General features: G+C 35.4%; 1 protein-coding gene across 4 annotated transcripts in view; it reads right to left on the bottom strand.

Moving 5' to 3' along the window:
- Positions 1–20,000, bottom strand: part of LOC136845927 (uncharacterized) — a 300,929-nt gene that overhangs the window by 264,597 nt on the left and 16,332 nt on the right. For 2 of the 4 annotated variants that reach the window (XR_010855297.1, XM_067116420.1), the window contains exons 1-2: positions 18,313–18,436; positions 859–1,625 (exon numbers count right to left, since the gene is read on the bottom strand). Coding sequence is in view for 3 of the 4 variants with exons in the window: in XM_067116420.1 (XP_066972521.1) it covers positions 859–1,558 (700 nt within the window). In the remaining variant the exon portion in view is untranslated. Of the gene's footprint in view, positions 1–858; positions 1,626–18,312; positions 18,439–20,000 lie in introns of those variants that run through there. The other 2 variants (XM_067116417.1, XM_067116419.1) reach the window with 2 other exon arrangements.

Genomic DNA, 20,000 nt, shown 5'->3' with positions numbered 1-20,000 from the left:
GAAACTGAATTGAAACAATTGGCTGGACAATGTTGAACATCTGGTGTAGCATTTCTGAACGATTTCAAGAAAGTTTTCACATTGTGCAAGTTGCTTTTTCGATTTGGGTGATATGCGTGCTAACTTCTCATTAGTCTGGGTAATGAACATCCATTTGATAATAAGAATTTATCTCCAACACTTAAATCCTGTTACCCTTATAAGATTCTAAGTCATTTACTTTCCTCAAAGAAAATCAAACTAACTTTTTTTTTCAAAAGTTTAATACAGCATTCTTTTTGAGGAAAAATATCGAACGCGAGGGAAGTAACAAATAGGAATACTTATGATATTAGTTAGTAACATATCTATAAGTAGTATGTATAATATATACAAATATATATATATATATATATATATATATATATATATATATATATATATATATATATATATATATATATATATATATATATATATATATATATATAGTGTGTGTGTGTATTGCATCATAAGAGGACAAATTACTACTCGGTTGAATGGTGACAGGAACATGTACAACGCAAGAGTACTAATACCCAGAAATCACAAGAATCAAATAGGTTAATATCGTGTAGATGACATTGGATATTATTTTCACAGGAGATTCACTTTTATCTCAGATTTGGGGATATCATGAGTAATGTCTGCCATAAATTTTTTCCCTACGGGTGATCTCTCAAAAACTTATTTTTAGGTTATTATTATTGTTGTTGTTGTTGTTGTTGTTGTTCTTATTTCTGCAACAGTTCTATGAAAATAAATAAAAATACATCACCTACAGGATACGAAGGTTCATCAAAGTTACAAGAAAATAATACAAAAAAAAAAAAGACTTACCTGGGTCACCCAAGAGAGACGAATACAGATCCCTCAGCTGACTATCCTCGTCTAAGTGGCCCTCGAGATAGTCATCCACCACTTCTATGGACGGAGCGTGGAAATCGATTTTAGGAACCGAGGTCGAGGGTTGCTCGAGGACGATGTTGACTTGGGGATTCGTTGAGGTTCCTCCGGGGGTGGTGACCACGTCCCCGCCGACGGGCGTCGCCTGAGGATTAGCCCCGTCTATGGAAGACGTGCTGCTCGAACTCTTCATCACGCCCATCTTCCGTCGACGGGACGTCGAGGAGGAGGGCTTGGGCGTCGAGGGCGTGGAACCGTTTTCAATTATTTGAATTTCCTTTGAAACTACTCTGGAGTGATCTCGGAGGTCCTGGTTCACTAAGACCGAATTATCACTTGGCCCCACGGATGGGGACGCTGAAGTGCTCTCGCACTCGCTCTCGACGCTATTGTTTGGAGTGAAAGGTCTCTCCCGGGGGAGGATGTCGCCGTCCTCGTCGAAACTGAATAGTGGGGCGGCATTTGACCCCGCGGTGGCACTGTTCCCGTTGTTCCCGGTTTCATTCCCGGCTTCACCATCTACGAAAGAGGATTCTTGTTCGGTATTGGGCATGTCTGCTGCACTTCTAAAGATGGCAGTGGTCCCGCCACAGTCAACACTGGATGCTTCAATCTCAGTGGATTCCATTTTCATAAGGACTTCTTGGCCATCATCTTCAACTTGGCTAACTTTTCTGGCGCTACTGTCATTTTGAAATCATCTGAAACCATACGATCAAAACTTACAAATATATCAGTCATTCCTAATCCAATATTATCATAACTGGTCAACATTTGTCAACATATAACGTGCATGCATAATAACTGAAAATTTAAGTCAAACAGAACAAGATACTTACTATACAAATATTAAACCTAAAAGCTAGTTTTAACTGTTAGCAATAAAACTGAGTCAAAACAAACACACAGTCTACCAAACACTAGGTATCAGAGAATGGGTATTACGTGACCGAAGTAATTTCAGAGAACCTGACTTACATTCATTCAAGACATGTAATTTTCATAACTCCAAATGCTATAAATGAAGCCGCTGGTAAGAGCACCTACACCATAATGACCATATTTTTGGTACAACATATTTTTAGTAGAACTTGATCATTTACACTCGCACTAAAACAGGGATGTTTTTAAAACCTGAAACGTACACTATATACAGCATTTTCAGCCTAAGCATTTGGAAATCCTTTATATAGTGAGTATTCAATCTTTTTATGAGGGTTCGTTCTTGCCAAAATTAGTACGTTCTGCGATATGGTTGCTGCAAAGTTCACAACATAACCTGAACTTCCTCTTCAATATTTCACACACAAATGACAAGTTAATTCTAATCAGCTGATGCATGTCAGGTCATAATTTACCACATTAAGGTAAATGTGGACCTTGCATTCCTAAGATTAAATGTAGTGCTATTTATTAAGGTGATACTCTTACGGCCAAGAGGGTAACTTTTAACTGCAAACGATGTGTTTTTCTCAACTTAAATAACATCAATGGCTGCATATAGGTCTGAGTTGCCAGTTAGGCAGCTGTATAACATTATGGACGACTGGAAGACCTCCAAATAAAATCACAAATAACAATGGTTATATAAAAACACGTATAATGATGACATAAAATCACGTATAATAATAATGACCCAAATCAATAGGGATCAGGTCTATGAGAACGACCATTCTCACACGGAATTCTACATTCTACAGGGAACTGCGAGTGACGCTGATTTAAAAATAAATATCTGCTTGATCTGACAATAAATTAGAACGATAGATATCTAAAATCAATAGGCTGCTTTGCTTGCTGTCGTGAAATCTGCCCACATTTGTCAGCTAGGTGCAACGTACATTCAGAGAATCTTTTTTTTTTAATCGACCAAAACCCACATTCTTGAGGTCAGTCAATAAAGTCATACCATCAAAAGGAACAAAAGAAAAAACAAAAGAATAAAAAAAGGAGAAAAAGAACAGTGTAAAAACTCCCTGGCTGATATAACAATACTACCGGCTCTCGAACACACGCACTCGTAACTTCGTTCCATTCACGACGTAGCATAAAGAACGTTGACTATGAAAACCAAATAATAGCAATGTGGCAAAGAATAGAACTTCAAGTATGAAATAAAAGAATGGCGATGATGAGGCTTATATCGAACCGGTACTTTTGAAACAATGGCAGAATGTCCCTTTCGGAGATCGATAGGAGGCAGTATTGCCGGCCTAAGGGCAAGGGGGGGAGAGAGAGAGAGAGAGAGAGAGAGAGAGAGAGAGAGCCGTTGTACAGACAAAGCTTAAACGCTGAATTTGTACCTGAAGAGGATCTCTTCCCGGAACTAAACAAGGATTTTCATGTTGCCAAAGCTTTATGTGTCAATGTATATACAACACAGACTTGCATCAGAGATGAAAAAGAAACAATACCATTTTTTTCAACTAACGAATAATGACATTCAAAAGGAACGTTGGCTTCATGTTACAAAGCGTTGTAACGGCGCTATAAACCATTACAGTATTAGAAGGAAGAAGTAAACATTCAGAACACACACTTCTGTTAGCCCCATTCCTTGTAAGCAATTAACTTTATACAGCAGATCCAGTTACCTGTCGAGTTCTGTATGAAATCCTACAGCTTGAGAGATTTTCGTGACATGTAAATTACTTTTTCATTAAGATTTTTACTTTTTTTTGTAGAAATTAGGAAGAAAATAAGATCATGGAAATTGCCTTGTCTTGCAGCTTCATCTCACAGTCTAATTAGTTCTTAACTGGTTCTGAGTCCACCACTGCAAGAAGTTTAGTTGAAATCAGTAAATAATCTTTTAATCTATCTTCTGTACAGAAAGAAACAAACAAAAAAAACTAGAACTGCTTTGTACTGTAGTTTACGAATAACTTCTGGGATATGCTGTTGGCGATCAAATGGACTTGGAAGCAGACTAGAAATGAAAGAAACAAGTAAAAATGCCCCTAAGTTTCTTCGGCGCAATCGAGTTTTCTGTACAGCGTATAATGCTGTATGAAACTCTCAGCCACGGCCCATGAAACTCACAGCTGCGGCCATCAAACTTTCAGCCACGGGCCGGTGGTGGCCTGTGTTGTTGGCACCCATGGCGGTGCCAAACGCACGATCATGGCTAACTTTAATTTTAAATAAAATAAAAACTACCGAGGGTAGAGGGATGCAATTTGGTATGTTTGATGATTGGAGGGTGGATGATCAACACACCAATTTGCAGCCCTCTAGCCTCAGTAGTTTTTAAGACTTGCGGGCGGACAGAAAAAGTGCGGACGGACAGACAAAAGCCATCTCAATAGTTTTCTTTTACAGAAAACTAAAATTGGATCTGCGTTTGTGCCCGAATCCGTCTTAAAATCTAATCAGCTCTTTCTTAACCAATAACCCATCCCAGAACGAAATTTCACTGAGGTTTTTGCCAAGAAAGCTTTGATATATCTTGCGGACCGACAAAAAATAAATAAGTAAATAAATAAAAAAATAAATAAAAATAAAAATAAAGATGTAGGTAAATACGTTACCACCTTCCAACCTCTTCGGCAGCTGTAAAACCAATCAAATTAGGTTTTTACTGAATGAATTTTATCAAAAGCTAAATCCTACGATAGTACAGAATCAGAACCTGGCATGTTCATATCGACCGAATTTCGTTAATTATGTCCACTGTAATACGGTAAGTAATAATACTGGGTTCACAAAGCTTTTCAAGGCAACCGAAAAAGAAAGACATGAAAAATGCCAATGAAAATAATCTGCAATTAAACATTTCGTAGGAAAATGAATGCTGTCCGAGCATCAGTGAATCAGTTAATCATGAACTAAGGAGAATGTAACATCACCTGTACGCCTATCTTATATGACTTTAAAATGACACCCTAATAATATGGCAAAAAAAAAAAAAGCTACAATGTCAAGATATTCTCATTGGCAAGCCTTGTCTATTATTGCTGGAGACAGAACGTTAAGGAAGGATGCGATCTGGAAACGTTCTGCTGTTGTATTCCGGGAAAAAACCTGCAGTCTTTCGTTTACCTGCTCTTTCTGTCATTCCTAAAGAAAGAATGAAGAGAAATGATGTCATCTTGGATATGAAGTTTTCTTATAAGCATTTGTATGATTAACGTACCTCATATTTCTTGGAAAGAGGATGGCGGGGAGGGAATTATGTACCCACGAAAATGGTTTGCTAGACAATGTCACAAATAGATGAATTATCTGTATACGTGCATTTAAGTATAACATTTCCCCCCTAGTAAATCATAAGTATTTATTACTTGTTTCTCCTGTCAATCACATTTTTGCTATTCACGTTTAACTACCTCCCACTTCCGTTGTTTGTCATTACTCTATAGACGTTTTCCAAGTTGTTTGTCAACAGAAACGTGGTTAGAGTTTCACTTCCCAGAATACGGAGATAAATAACATTGTAGCTAAGCCCAAGGGCCTAACAGCGAGCTAAATTGAATTCCTTGTAACAGTGGCCCTCTGCCATCTTAGCTAGACACTTAAGACTTATCACCTTCTCTTATTGTCTCTTGATAAAGGCACGTATGGGTACCTGGGCCGCTATGCAGGTATCATCTTAGTAATTAGGCGATATGTGTTACTTATAGTTGGAGCGTTTAACCATCTTCCCATATTTCTTCATCTCTCTCACAGATGCAAAGGTCACAGATATATATATATATATATATATGTATATATATATGTGTGTGTGTATATATATATATATATATATATATATATATATATATATATATATATATATATATATATATATATATATATATATACACACATATATATTACTCAGCTATATGGTTGACCATTTCTCCATATTTCTTCACCTCCCTAACAGTCGCAAAAGACCAAAAAAAAAAAAAAAAAAAAAAAACTCCTGACGTTATGAACAGCTAAGCCAATCATCTCCTGCTTACAGCTGCCAGTTGGAAAATTCATCACGAGTTAAGATCTAGAACTTCAAGATCTATCAGTGAAACTAGTCGTATATTATCAGACTGCACTCAGTTATTTGGCACTGATTTATCACGTAACCAGCCCCCATAGTAAGACTAGATAGACGTTAGATATTACTTTATCTCGATGTTCCTTGACAGTTCGCTTGGCGACATTTAGTAGTATTAAAACATAGGTCATAAAATTGAAATCTCTAAGCTGAGTTCGTCTTTGAATTGTTTCTTTGTTGATAAGTTATGCATAGTATTTATCCAATGAATTTGTCTTTTGTATATATCACATCTTTTCCCGTCCGTACACTGACTCAGTTCTTTTCTGTTCATAAAAAAAGTTGAACTTGAATTTGAATATTCTAAAAAAAATGCGGGGGGGGGGGGGCCGGATTTCATCTTGCAGGATAAAGATAAAAGTGAATAAATACTTATCTAAAAGATATATGATGGGTAAACCAAGAATAAGAAAGATTAAAAAGTCCGAAATTAAGAACTTCAAGTTTTAAAACGATAGAAATTAAGGTCTTCAAGTTTTAAAAAGATAGAAATTCAGAACTGCAAGTTTTAAAAAGATAGAAATTAAGGTTTTCAAATATTAAAAAGATAGAAATTAAGAACTTCAAGTTTTAAAACGATAGAAATTAAGGCTTTCAGGTTTTAAAAAGATAGAAATTAAGAACTTCAAGTTTTAAAAAGATAGAAATTCAGAACTTCAAGTTTTAAACAAATAAAAATTAAGGCTTTCAAGTTTTAAAAAGATAAGAATTAAGAACTTCAAGTTTTAAAAAGACAGAAATTACGGCCTTCAAGTTTTAAAATTACAGAAATTAAGAACTTCAAGTTTTAAAAGGATATAAATTAAGAACACCAAGCTTTAAAAAGATAGACAATCAGAACCCAAAGTTTTAAAATGATAGAAGTAAGAGCTTCAAGTTTTAAAAAGATGGAAAGTAAGAGCTTCAAGTTTTAAAAAGAGATATTAAGAGCTTCCAGTTTTAAAAAGATAGAAAGTAAGAACTTCAAGTTTTAAAAAGACAGAAATTAAGAACTCCAAATTTCCTCTACGAATTGAGTTATCCAGCTGTTGTTTGTGTAAATGGTAAGCGAGAGAGGGTCTATTAGCGGTCCACATTGCTGCCAGTGTCCCTTGTGGAAGTGAATTTTAGAAGCCTTTGCTGCTGAAGGAGAGAATTTAATTTTGGTCACGCCTCACATTGTATGAACACGGTCTAGGATTTCAGAGGCTTCAGAACCTGAATCTAGTTTAGTTCACCTCAGTTCGAGGAAGGCAGCACGCTTTCCTCTAATAATAATAATAATAATAATAATAATAATAATAATAATACAATAATATTATTATTATTATTATTATTATTATTCAGAAGATGAACCCTGTTCATGTGGAACAAACCCACTCGGGCCACTGACTTGAAATTCAAGCTTCCAAAGAATACGGCGTTCATTGGAAAGAAGTAACAGAAGGTAATATTCATGAAAAGTCTTATCCACTTATAAACAACATTACTGTTCTCCTTCAATCTCCCCTCTATAGTAACGATCTAGTTACTAAATCAAGTGTGTGATGAGCGAATAATAGAGGGAAATGAACATATAACATGAATGATAATCTTTTTTGGACTCAATGAGTAGTCAACAATTCCCAAAAGGAAGTATCAACAAAAGATTCCATCTATACGGGTTCGAGTAACTACCTTTCACGGCGCAAAAATTATGAATGATATCTGGACTAAGTTGCACACCTGTTTGTAGTGATTTGGAACTAATAACATGATTCTGAAAGCTCGAATTATCCATGTATTACAGTATGCAGCAGGTAACATTAAATACATCACTTTAATTTATAGCATTCCTGCTAGAATTTTGTGTGGGAATTTATGTGAAAAAAATATTATGCTTTCAGTATACTTCATCCTTGGAAAGGTAGTTTCACTTCTATAATCATGACAAGTCCGTTTGATTATATTTAGTCATATTGTGAAAAATACATTATCCTTATTTGAAATGATAACAATGTCTGCTTTATTAAATTGTAAGAGTTGCCAAATATAGACAATTTTCTACACATTCATCATACTTAATCCAATCCAGAGAGCGAAAAAAATGTGAGCACGCCACTCTACTTTCTCTCTCTCTCTCTCTCTCTCTCTCACATACACACAAGCACAGACATACACACAAAACACATACACATCCACACAATCAGGGAGAGTAAGAAGGAATGTGATGTTCAGCAGGGTGTTACGAATAACACAGAGGACATTTTATGCACCGAATACCAGAGCGTCTAGAGAACAAATCGGACATTTGAAAACACAGATAACCAGGGAAGATGACGCAGTAAACGCGAGCGCAAAATGGAATTAATTTTTAATGTAGTATGTCAAAGCAAATTACATGTGAAAATATCAAAGTTAAATATCACAACTGAATATGTATGACGAGAGATTGGCTGGAATGCGTCTACTTCAAAGTACCTTGAATATACATTTTGGAAACTGATACGCCATGTGATGCAAGGATCGAAAAAGCAAATCAGTACTTGCACGCAATTATTACCGATGGCTCCCTACATCCCTTTGGATGTAAATCATTCATGGATTATCCTTTATTCCTATGAAGACTGATAAAAAGAAAAGGGGTGACTCCTGGGAATTTCATGATTCTCCAAAACGAATCTAATGATGCATAGTTGCATACCAGGACAAAGCCATTTTATCAATTATTGGGGATATGATTCATCGTGAGCTATCTAATGTTATTACTGTTGTTCTTAATATTTATATTTAGAAGCTTTATAAATATATGAACAAATATCACGAGAAAATGAACTAACGGAAAAAAATACCTCTAAAATGCTTCTTTTTTACATATCTTATTTTTGTATTCTATCTTTTAAAGTGACACATTTAGAGGGATTATTCTTTATGATGACAAAGCAGATGAAGAAGGTGATAAAAAATGGTTATATATAGCCGTTAAGTTAATTACTGTCATTTCCCTTATTGGTAATAACAAGCTACACATATTGACAATTTCGTCGTTTTTATAGACATTTCTGAGATATCTCTTTGGAAAAAAATTATTATTTTTAATTATTGAGGTAATAGCAGTAATGTCAGCTGTAGTGGTAACAGGAGTTTCAAGAAAATATTAAGCTTTTTTTTGTTATTGATTTACCTATCCCTCTCACTCTCTCTCTCACCTCGTATTCTAAAATGGCTGCCTCTGCCACTCCTCTTTCTCTGTCTTTCCATTTCTCTTTCATTTACTTTCCTCTTTGGCATTTTCGCTTTTCTCTCATAGGACGACTTCATTGTACCAGGAGGCGTATTGATCAACGGCTTAACAGGTAAGAGGGAACACCATTCAGTATGACCTTTGCATATCCATGTCAATATTTTTCTCTCTCTCTTAAATCTTCCCCTTTCCAGTAAAATTCATAATTCGCATCTCTTTCTAATTCCTTTGAGATTCCCTCTTTGCCCTTAAATTAATTATTCGTACCTGCCTTTACGTTATTTTTCCTCCACGTGAAACTTTGTTATATTTTTCTTGGGTTTTATTTGAATATTTATACTTCCGTGTTGCTGTGTCATGTGCACGTCTATATTCACAAATACGTCTTTATGCATGGGTACACATACATTGAATGCGAATCTGTCACACATTTGGTTCCTAGGTACACGTGTTTACATTAACTGATAGATTCGATGACGTAAGACATCATCAGAACATCTGTGGCCATAAGCATGGCTTAATGACTATATAAACCTGTTATTACAAATGAGGTTTAATCATCCTTACCAGAGGCTGAAAGATTAAAAGATATCTTATCAAAGACTCAACTATTATTTTCCCCTGTGGTTCCTAAGTCAACAATTTAAGTTCCTAAGTCAACAATTTAATTACCGAAATATTTCGTTTAAATGCTTAGCTCATGCATGTGTCATTGACAAAAGATTAGGATAGTTGGGCCTATCATGAAGCTGTTACGTATGGGCCTACTCGATTTAACACAAAAAATATGGGTTACTAGGCGGTTTACCTCTGAGGGAATGTGATCCTTGCTGCTTACCTAAATTAACAATATTCTGATTTATAAAGATATTATTCATTTTTGTTGTTGTTATTATTTGTCAGCCAGAAGATATGCCTGTCTAAATTAATGATAAATTTATTTGTAAAATCACTATTCATTTTTTGTTGCCCTTATTTGTTACCAAATCTCTTCTCTAGGTTTTCAAAAGAGGCCTACGCATTTCAGTTACATTCTTCGCCCGTCTCTCGTCTATCACTTGCAAAGAGTCAATTTGTATTCATCTTCCTCAATAGATTTTCATCGCCTCCAGAAGGCCTGCCGTTACTTAACGCAGTGATGATATTTCTTGTGAAGTGAATGAGTACTATACTTATTCTATGATTATTACTATTATTACGGCGGTGCAGCCTCCATTCTGTCTATTTTCCTAGCCGTCTATTTGAACATCGTTTAGGTCTTCTCCATGATGCCATCTTACCGTCCGCCTAACCTTTTTTTTTTTAGTGTTTGAACATATTCAGGTCTATCTTAATGATGCCCTTCTTCCTGTTCTGTATCTCTAAGATTCTTCCTGAACAGATATCATAATCTACCCATTCTTTCTGTTATGTTCCCTTATCTTTTAAGATTCTTCCTGGCCTCATAATCTACCCATTCTTTCTGTTATGTGCCCTTCCTTGTACAATTTACCTGGCCTTATATTCTACTTATTTTCTGTTCTGTCTCCTTCTCTGTACATTTTACCTGGCCTTATATTCTACTTATTCTATATGTTCTATAACCTTCTTTGCACAATTTATATAGACTAGTACGCTTACTATTTAGGAATATAACTAACTTCTGTATAAAGAAATAAAATGACTTCAAAGCTCATGTTAACATCTTCACCTTGCTTCTCAGCCTGACCGCTTTATCAATGTCTTCCCCCCCACAACCCCCCATTTATCTCTCATATTCTTTTCTCCTTATATCTTATTTTCTCTCTCGTTCTCCCGACGTAAAGACCTCAGGCAATAATCTCAATACGCAACTCCAGCATCATTATATAAATCTCGTTCCCTTCCCAGATTTCTCTCAATACCCGTCTGTCCTTTTTCCTCGTAATGTCAATTACCTTACGTATCAGTTGGTAAGTCAGAGTCGGGGGGGTCCACGTCAGTCCTCCTATTCCCTTTCACGTTTTACCTCACTTACAGGCTGCCTCAAGGCAAAAGCCCGTGCTGGCATAAGGGCGGCTTAATATAAAGTAACCCCACCAATTACCTTTTGTCCTTTTAGATATCTCGTCCTTTTTCTATTTTATTCGTAATTCCGCTCTGTATTGCTGTTTGATAACCGTAAGCAAAGACAGTAGGGTTGCTTAGAAGACTTGAGAAAATGCGAAGACAACTGGGCAGCACAACTAGATATAAATTATCTGTAAAAGATTGCACTACTACAGATATAGACTAAATCATCTATAAACAACTACAATTCTAGGGATATAAATTACCTATAAAAGATTATAATAACAGAGGTATAAATTGCCTGTAAGAGTTTGCACTGCTGGATACGAGTATATCAAATATCTGCGAAAGATTACTTTCTTTGGAGAGAAAGAAGCTAAAAAGTAATGAAGAAAAACGATACTGGGAATTATATAATAAGAAATTATTATCATTTAATGGCCACTGTAATAGAAAAACACCCTCCGGAAAGAGAACCAGAGAAAAGAAAGATAAAAAAAAAACAAGTAAAAATGCGCCGAAGTTTCTTCGGCGCAAACGAGTTTTCTGTACATCGTATAATCAAGGTCACCAAAAATAGATCTATCTTTCGGTGGTCTCGATATAATGCTGTATGAGCCGCGCCCCATGAAACTTTAACCACTGCCCGGTGGTGGCCTGTCCTACATCGTTGCCAGACGCACGATTATGGCTAACCTTAATCTTGAATAAAATGAAAACTACTGAGGAGGCTAGAGGGCTGCAATTTGGTATGTTTGATGATTGGAAGGTGGATGATCAACGTACCAATTTGCAACCCCCTACCCTCAATAGTTTTTAAGATCTGAATACGGACAGAAAAAGTGCGGAAGGACAGACAAAGCTGGCACAACAATTTTCTTTTACAGAAAACTAAAAGGACCTTGAAATGAATAATTCGAGCCACATCACAATATTGAACATAATTGCACATTTAACAGTCTATACAAAAGATCACCATCTTCTGGGAAAAGAAAAGGAAGGAATAAAAAAAAAGGAAAAGAGACCTGAGGAGAGAGACGAGAAAATCTTTTATTCATAACCTCAAATATTGGAATGACGAGTCTCCTCGCATTCTATAACTTTCGTTCTCCCTCTGACGAATCTGCAGAGTCGGGATTATTATTATCTTTTTATTCTAAGAATCTCCAGAGCTGTTATTTAGCTTCTCCCGGAAGTGATTCTCTCACTGTCATCAAGATAATGATAACTCTAGTTAGGGGTCGTTGGGAAAGTTATGGGTATTCGGTTGCACGTATACCCTGCAACGCCCATATAGACATATTTACACACACTCATATATATATATATATATATATATATATATATATATATATATATATATATATATACATATATATGTATATATATATATATATATATATATATATATATATATATATATATATATATATATAATATATATATATTATAATTTATTGTTTATACATTCAAAGCGGCTATTGATGTGGAAGTTTTTCTATACAAAGGGTTCTTTCGTGATTTAATCTAGTTTCCGCTGTTCGAGTGCTTTTTTTTTCTTTCATATTTATGACCAAATGAAAATAACTATAGCTGAACCAAATAAAAATTAAAAACATTGTTTCGCTGTATTTATATCTATGTGTGTGTGTACGTGTGGAAGTGTGAGCGCGCGTGAGCATATATATAAATAAAAAAATGTTTAATTTAGAAGTGTTGGGAGAAAGGAGGAGAGGAATACCGAAACGTATTGAATAGGCGGAGTGGAACAAGGACCTTATAATTCTGAGTGCGCAAATGTATGCACGCATTCCCATGAATATACAATAAATTACAGTAATATGACATAAAATTTTAGCTTAAGATTCTGCTAGACATGGGGCGAACATTCAGTGCCTATCAATAAAAACAAATCTGTTATTCCCGTTAATGGTCAGATCGTTATGAAAATATATTTATCATTATGGGTTTATCAACCCGACATCCTCGCAAAGTCAAGGTCAATCCTGGCTGAAAACTGAACATCAATAAAATTTTTTTTATAATCAAACTGGAACGCTGTTGTGAACATACCAAGTAGAGAGACACAACATATTAGGCAGTAGGATTGTGGAATAAGATAGCCGTCTCTTTTCTCCCCATTCTTTGGCAACCAGCTGAAGTGTCAAAGCTGGGTTGACTGGGTGAGAGGCACCCGTTTACCAAAAACCCTACCTCGCAAATGCCAGCTCTAATGAGAAAGTAAGTTATCAAAATACAGTTTGCAGATGGAGTGAATGAGGCTGGTTCTCATTAAGGATACGTCTAAGCTATGGCAAATGCGATTTGGAACGGAAGCCGATAATGAAATGCCAACGTAATCATGAATTACGAAAATCTAATAATACCAGAAGCAGTATTAATCGGAAACGGACGTCAGTAATACGAATAGCTTATGTTGCTAAATTACGCTTGTATACGCCGTAAGATATTTAATTTCCAGTTGAATGGCTAACAAAGAGGATAGATAAATAAAAGAGGCGAGGATTAAAGTAGTTATGGGATCAGTGATGAAAGAGGATTAATATACATAAGGAAAAAATTATGGAATACACCATAAGAGCCATCTCATTACGGAGTAATGAATCATTATCAATTAGTGCACAACTTGCAACTAGAATATAAAGAAGGGGATAAAAAAAAGGGCGGTATTATAGCGATGAAAGAGGATATCATATAGCAACTTCATCGATGATAGTCAATTAGCAAACGAGATCTTCTCAAGAGGATAATAAACCGGACGCTGACATAACGACAATTCCATGGAATATGAAAAGATTTTGCGAAAAGGGTTCAGACATCCAGGCAATGAGAAATGCTCACAGCTTGGGAGTAAACATCTAGGAAGCAAGAGAATACATAAAGGTTACTAGTGAATATTTAGCAGATAAGAGAATGCAGGTAGGTAGCGATTAAACAACCAAGAAATACGGGAACGAACACATATTAAGAGTGAATAACCAGACAGTCACAGAATGCATACAGGTTACGAGGAAACTTTCAGGAGGTAAAACACACCTACAGGTTACGGATTCAACATTCGATAGTGAACATTCAGCAGGTAATAGGGCGCAGGTAGGTTGCAAACAAACAACCAAAAAATAAGAGAATGAAGACATTTTACAAATGAACATCCAAGGAGAAACATAATACATATAGGTTACGAGGAAACATTAAGGAGATAAAACGTGTCTTAAGTTGCTAGTAAACATTCGTCCGGTAAGAATGCAAAAAGGTTAGGCATGAAAATCTGGGAAAAAAAACGTGAACGCTTATAGGTCAAGGCACAACATCCAGGAAGTAGGACAATGCATTCCGGTTACGAGCGGGAATTGACAAGGCGTTTCTGATGCGGTCAATACTCCGCCGAGGTAAATTCTGTAAGAGATCGCCAAGCACCGTAGAAACCGTCAAAGCTAATACGCAAAGGTCACTGCAATGCTGCAACCTTGCAGGCTGGGGGATAGAGCAGACTGGAGTCTGGCTGTTTATGAGGGAATATACTCAGTCTAAGAGGGGAGGTCTCTTAGGACAGAAGGAAAAAATAAGTCAATTTACTGCCAGACAGTTTCCATCTGTACAATGTAGTATACACATGGTGGAGCATTGAGCAAACCCACACACACACACACACACACACATATATATATATATATATATATATATATATATATATATATATATATATATATATATATATATAAATATATATATATATATATATATGTATATGTATATATATATAAATATATATATATATATATATATGTGTATATATATATATATATATATATATATATATATATATATATATATATATATATATATATATATATATTACCATTCCTCTCAGTCAATCTTAGGATCATTTACTAGTACTGATATGAAAATGCAGTTACCCATCCAAACCTAAAAGCGCATTCTCATTATCGTGCGTGTACACACACACACACACACACACATATGAGTATACACACACCCGACCACTAATATTCATACATAAATATATGGATCTTTCCTAGATAGTGACACCAAGGGTTTTCGGGGGTCGTTATCTAGGACTAATATTTCTTGGCGGTTATTATCTTTATGATATTTACAGTCTTTTTGTCTACGTTTTTACGGTAATCGCCAACGTGGGTGTCAACTATCTAGTTAAGACCCAAATATATAAAAATTATATATATTTATATATATATATATATATATATATATATATATATATATATATATATATATATATATATATATATATATATATTAATATATTAGTGACGAACTATTAAGTTAGTGACGATGATGTGCTGGCCTGTCAGAAGCACATCTGCCCCAGGTGCGGTTGTGTCGACGTTGGAAGTTTACACGGTTAGATACAGCGAGGTATCTGACGCATGCATTTGTGTTTTCCTGACCATGATCAGGATTTAAGTGCATGGAGACAGTGAGAATGCATAGGCCTATGTGTGTTGCACTCTCTAATGGTATATTATCAAAGGAACGGAGAATCAAGGCAGGACTTCGGTTTTGGTGGCTGGGTGTGATTTGCCTTGTGTTTAAAAACCACCACCATGACAATACCTTATCTGCGGCGATAGAAGTGAGTACCATAACTCGTGAACACTTATATCTTTTCCAGACATTATGTGGAAATACCCAGTTGTGCTGCAGTGAAATTCCTCTGTCTCCATTATGCATTTTCTTGTTCTATACTCCATTGTGCATTTTTCTGTTTTGAATATTAATGTCATTTAACACTATTTCAGGTTTTAATATATGATATGTTTCTTTTAACAAGAATTCTGGGTTCGTCCTGTGAGGACGAATATTTTTGAAGTGATGTTTATTCTTTTACATACTATATGACATTTATCTTGGTCTAGAATAATTATGACCTTTTTACTTTGTTTGGTGACCAGGGTGTTAGTCACTAGTATTAGTTGGTCTAGAATCATTAATCTGAATATTTGTGAATCAGAATTTCCTCTAGTGATGATTTCCATTTATAGGGATGAAATTCACTCCATTTCATGATCGTAGCTTTTGCTGAATCACTTTCGTTAAATTTGCAAATAAAGTCTAGTTTTGTATGTCAGTGTTTAATTCCAGTAGGCCTTTGTTTGAAGATAGATTCAGTGAGAGGAGACGACGAGGGAGAAGGAATTTGGTGGCCCAGGGGCCACCGCTACCAGAGAATCTTAGGAAAGTAAGATGATTGATGCTGCTCTCAAAACAGGGTATGATAGGGACCTGGGGATACATTACATACACTTATATATATTGTATATATATACAACTACTTTTCAGATTAATCCCATTTTTAATGAGCCTTTTCTAATGTCTAATTTCATATATTATATATACGTGAGCAAAACATCAAGAACTGAAGGGCCAGAAAGAGAAGGTATAAGATTTTTAATTAACTCCGGAAGAAAAAGAGTATTATAAAAAGAGTAATATAAATTTAACATGTCAACAGAAATAAGCTGAAAATAGCCTCTGAACGGTTTAGAGTAATGCGACCAATCATGTGACGCATGAATAAAACAGTGTTCATATATGATGATATTTTTTTCCCCAGCTTTCCACTGAGATTTCACCCCTAGTACATCCCTAAAGCTTGTGTTTGTTATGTCTTTGATTTTTCCTTTCATAATTAATGACTAATAAAAGCTTGTGTGCTTGTGTTTGTGAAACTATGCCCTGATGATGCAGTCTCTAGGCATTGCATGTTTAATAACAGAATAATACCGATTGGCATAACATAAGACTGTTACCACACTGAATAAAGCTACAGTATTAGTAACTAAATACAACTAATGATACAAAATATAAGAATCACAGCAGCATCACAATTAATACGAACGTGTAATTAATGACGGCGATTAGGTACGCGAGAAAAGATAATGAATGACGTAATACCCTGGATACTAGACGAATGACGGAATATTAATAATAAAGCAAATGAAATCAATAACGCGCTGATGAGGAAACTGGTCGACTGAATGGGAGCCGGCTCTGTCTGGGTTCATTATAGAATTATATGAAAAAAGAATTAAAAAAAGAGAGAGAGAGAAAGGGATAATGAAGGAAGAGAAGAGAGATCCCCGACAAGTCATTGTTTTGAAGTACTCTCCAGTCGCTCGACGTTTCCTTGTGTGTGTTTTTTTTTTTTTTTTTTTGCGTCGCTTTTATCAATAATTCTTGATCCGTTTCTGGGGTGTTACATGATAACCTCTAACGTCGATAACAAGTGACACTGAATTGTTTATTAATAATGGAAATATCAATAGCAAAAGCAGTAACAGTAATACTGTTTGCAGTCATAAATGATACGTTGAAAGCAGAAATTGTTATACTGTTTGTAGTCATATATATAAGTTAAAAGGAATAATAGCAATACTGTTTGGAGTCATAAATAAGTTAAAAAAAAAGTAAAGTAATACTGTTCGCAGTCATAAACGATAAATTAAAACAAGTAATAGTAATACTGTTTGCAATCATAAATGATACGTTAAAAGCAGTAACAGTTATACTGTTTGCTGTCTTAAACGATAAGTTAAAACAGCAGTAATAGTAACACTGTTTGCAGTTTTTAAACAATAGATTAACTCAGAGTTTAATAAATGAACAAAAAAGTTAATAACATATTACTTCTTCGAATAACAATGTTTTTATAGAACCAGAAAACTAATGAAATGAAGTATTATTTTATGATAAAACAAGTGATACTGATGATTGATGGGAATTTAACAAGGGCTGTTGAGATAAATGTTATACAGGCAATGATGCATGAAGGAATGATAACTACTAAAGTGACAGATGATAATAAACAAAAATTAGCTTTGGCTTAACATTAAAAATGGCTTTCTCTGTTACTTCGTTTTTCTAACTTTTACAATGTCTCGTATTTTCCAGTAATAATCTGATTCGTAATAATAACGCGATCTCTAGTTAAACATCATCAAAATTAGTGAAAACTTATGTCACTATGGTTTCTCCAGAAGTTTTCAAGTCATAAATTGTTTCTAGTACCATAAAATATCACAGATGACGTCACGCGAAATCGTATGAATTTCGTTATTACCTTTACGGCAACGGAAATTCCGAACGAACACAGTTTCCAACTTTTCACACCAGTCGCGTATCCGGCGTTAAACTCGGGCTTAGGGTCTTCCGTTCTTTACGCTACGCCGACCAGCCACCGACTGTCAGACTGACTGAGGGGGCTGGCTGGCTACCTGTTCGCCGATGCCAGCTAGCTACCAGGAGCTACAACACACACACACACACACACACGGCTTGCCTACCCACACCCCTCCTTCTCTCTCTCTCTCTCCTTAGGAGTAAATTGTGAAAGATATCGTTTTACACCCATACTATCAGCCTCTGTTAGTCTCTTGTTACAAGGATACTGATGAGACAATTACGTTTTACTCTACCTTGCTTAATGTTTCACAATTTCCTTTCCTTACCTATTTATCTGTCATTCACTCGTTTTGTCCTTCCTCCTTTCTACTCTTTCTCCTCCTCCTTTTCCATTTCTTGACACCTCACGTTACATATCACCTATCTCGTGCATTCTATTCCATCAATATTATTGTATGTTTCCCTTTCCCATCCAGATTCTTGGGACGCCAGTTTTAGCAACCATAAATTAATCTTCCCACCCAGGCGTCAACACCTTTTTAAAACTTCGCAAACTCGTTATAACAGAATAGGAATCACACCTACCGGCGTCTGTGACCTTTGGAAATACAAAGGGATAAGAAAGTTCTTTGAAATTTCCACCCCTCGTAAGTCACAACCTTTCGCTGTGACTCATTACCACTCCTTTGGGCGTTCAGCAAGCCATCCCTGAAACTATCTGTAATGAATTATTTTGCAGTAGAACGAATGAGCGGTTCGTCAAGCATTGTAGCTCATGGCGTGTATGCAAGTTGGTCTTTGATGGACACCATCAGTTCTGTCTAAGGTGGGGGCAAATTACCAACGTTCCTAATCTTAAGCTTTTATGAGCTCTTTGCTTGCATATAGTCTTAAGTATATTTTCCTGTATATTTTGCTTACTTTAGCAGCTAGGTACATACTTTTGGACTGATTTCTTTTGAATTTACCAACTATAATTTCATTTTTCGTCTTTCCTAGTTGAGAGGGAACACTTCTGGAGTACGAACGTCGACTATTACAGTACAAGGTAAAGTAAGGTATAGTTTTAAATGCATCAAAAGTGTGATGTAATTCAATTTTGTCCTTCTTTCAATATATTCCATCGAATAATCCTTACACATCGACAAAGTTATAAAATGCATATACACATCAAGCGATGTTCTGAGACGAACCTGGCCTAGAAATGCAAGGCCTAATTGAATAGAAACCCACGTACTATAACTCAATTGTATCAAACAGAACATCGTACAGTAATAACTGTTATCGCAAACTTATAAGAGAATTGGAGGTATTTCAAAATAGCTTTATACTTATTCGAACACTTTCCATAACAGTAAGAACCAGATGATCGGATGTAATAAAACAATCCTATTATCTTTTTGGGTCTCTCAATAATTCGCATTGCTATTTTAATCGTGAATCTATTTCATTCTATGAGAACTTAAATGGATTTCAACTGTAATAACTTGTTTTTATTTGTTTCATTTCCTATATCATTATTGCTTTCTATCATGATGTGTTTATTTCATTAAATATTACAGTACTGAAACGTTTCAAAACAATAATCATGCAAAACAAATTGACAATTATCACAAAACATTCAGT

This window comes from Macrobrachium rosenbergii, chromosome 14 (genome assembly GCF_040412425.1).
Source record: "Macrobrachium rosenbergii isolate ZJJX-2024 chromosome 14, ASM4041242v1, whole genome shotgun sequence".
In the NCBI taxonomy this organism is placed as follows: domain Eukaryota; kingdom Metazoa; phylum Arthropoda; class Malacostraca; order Decapoda; family Palaemonidae; genus Macrobrachium; species Macrobrachium rosenbergii.
Note: the sequence above shows the minus strand (reverse complement) of the source record. Positions and strands in the feature narration are given on the sequence as shown.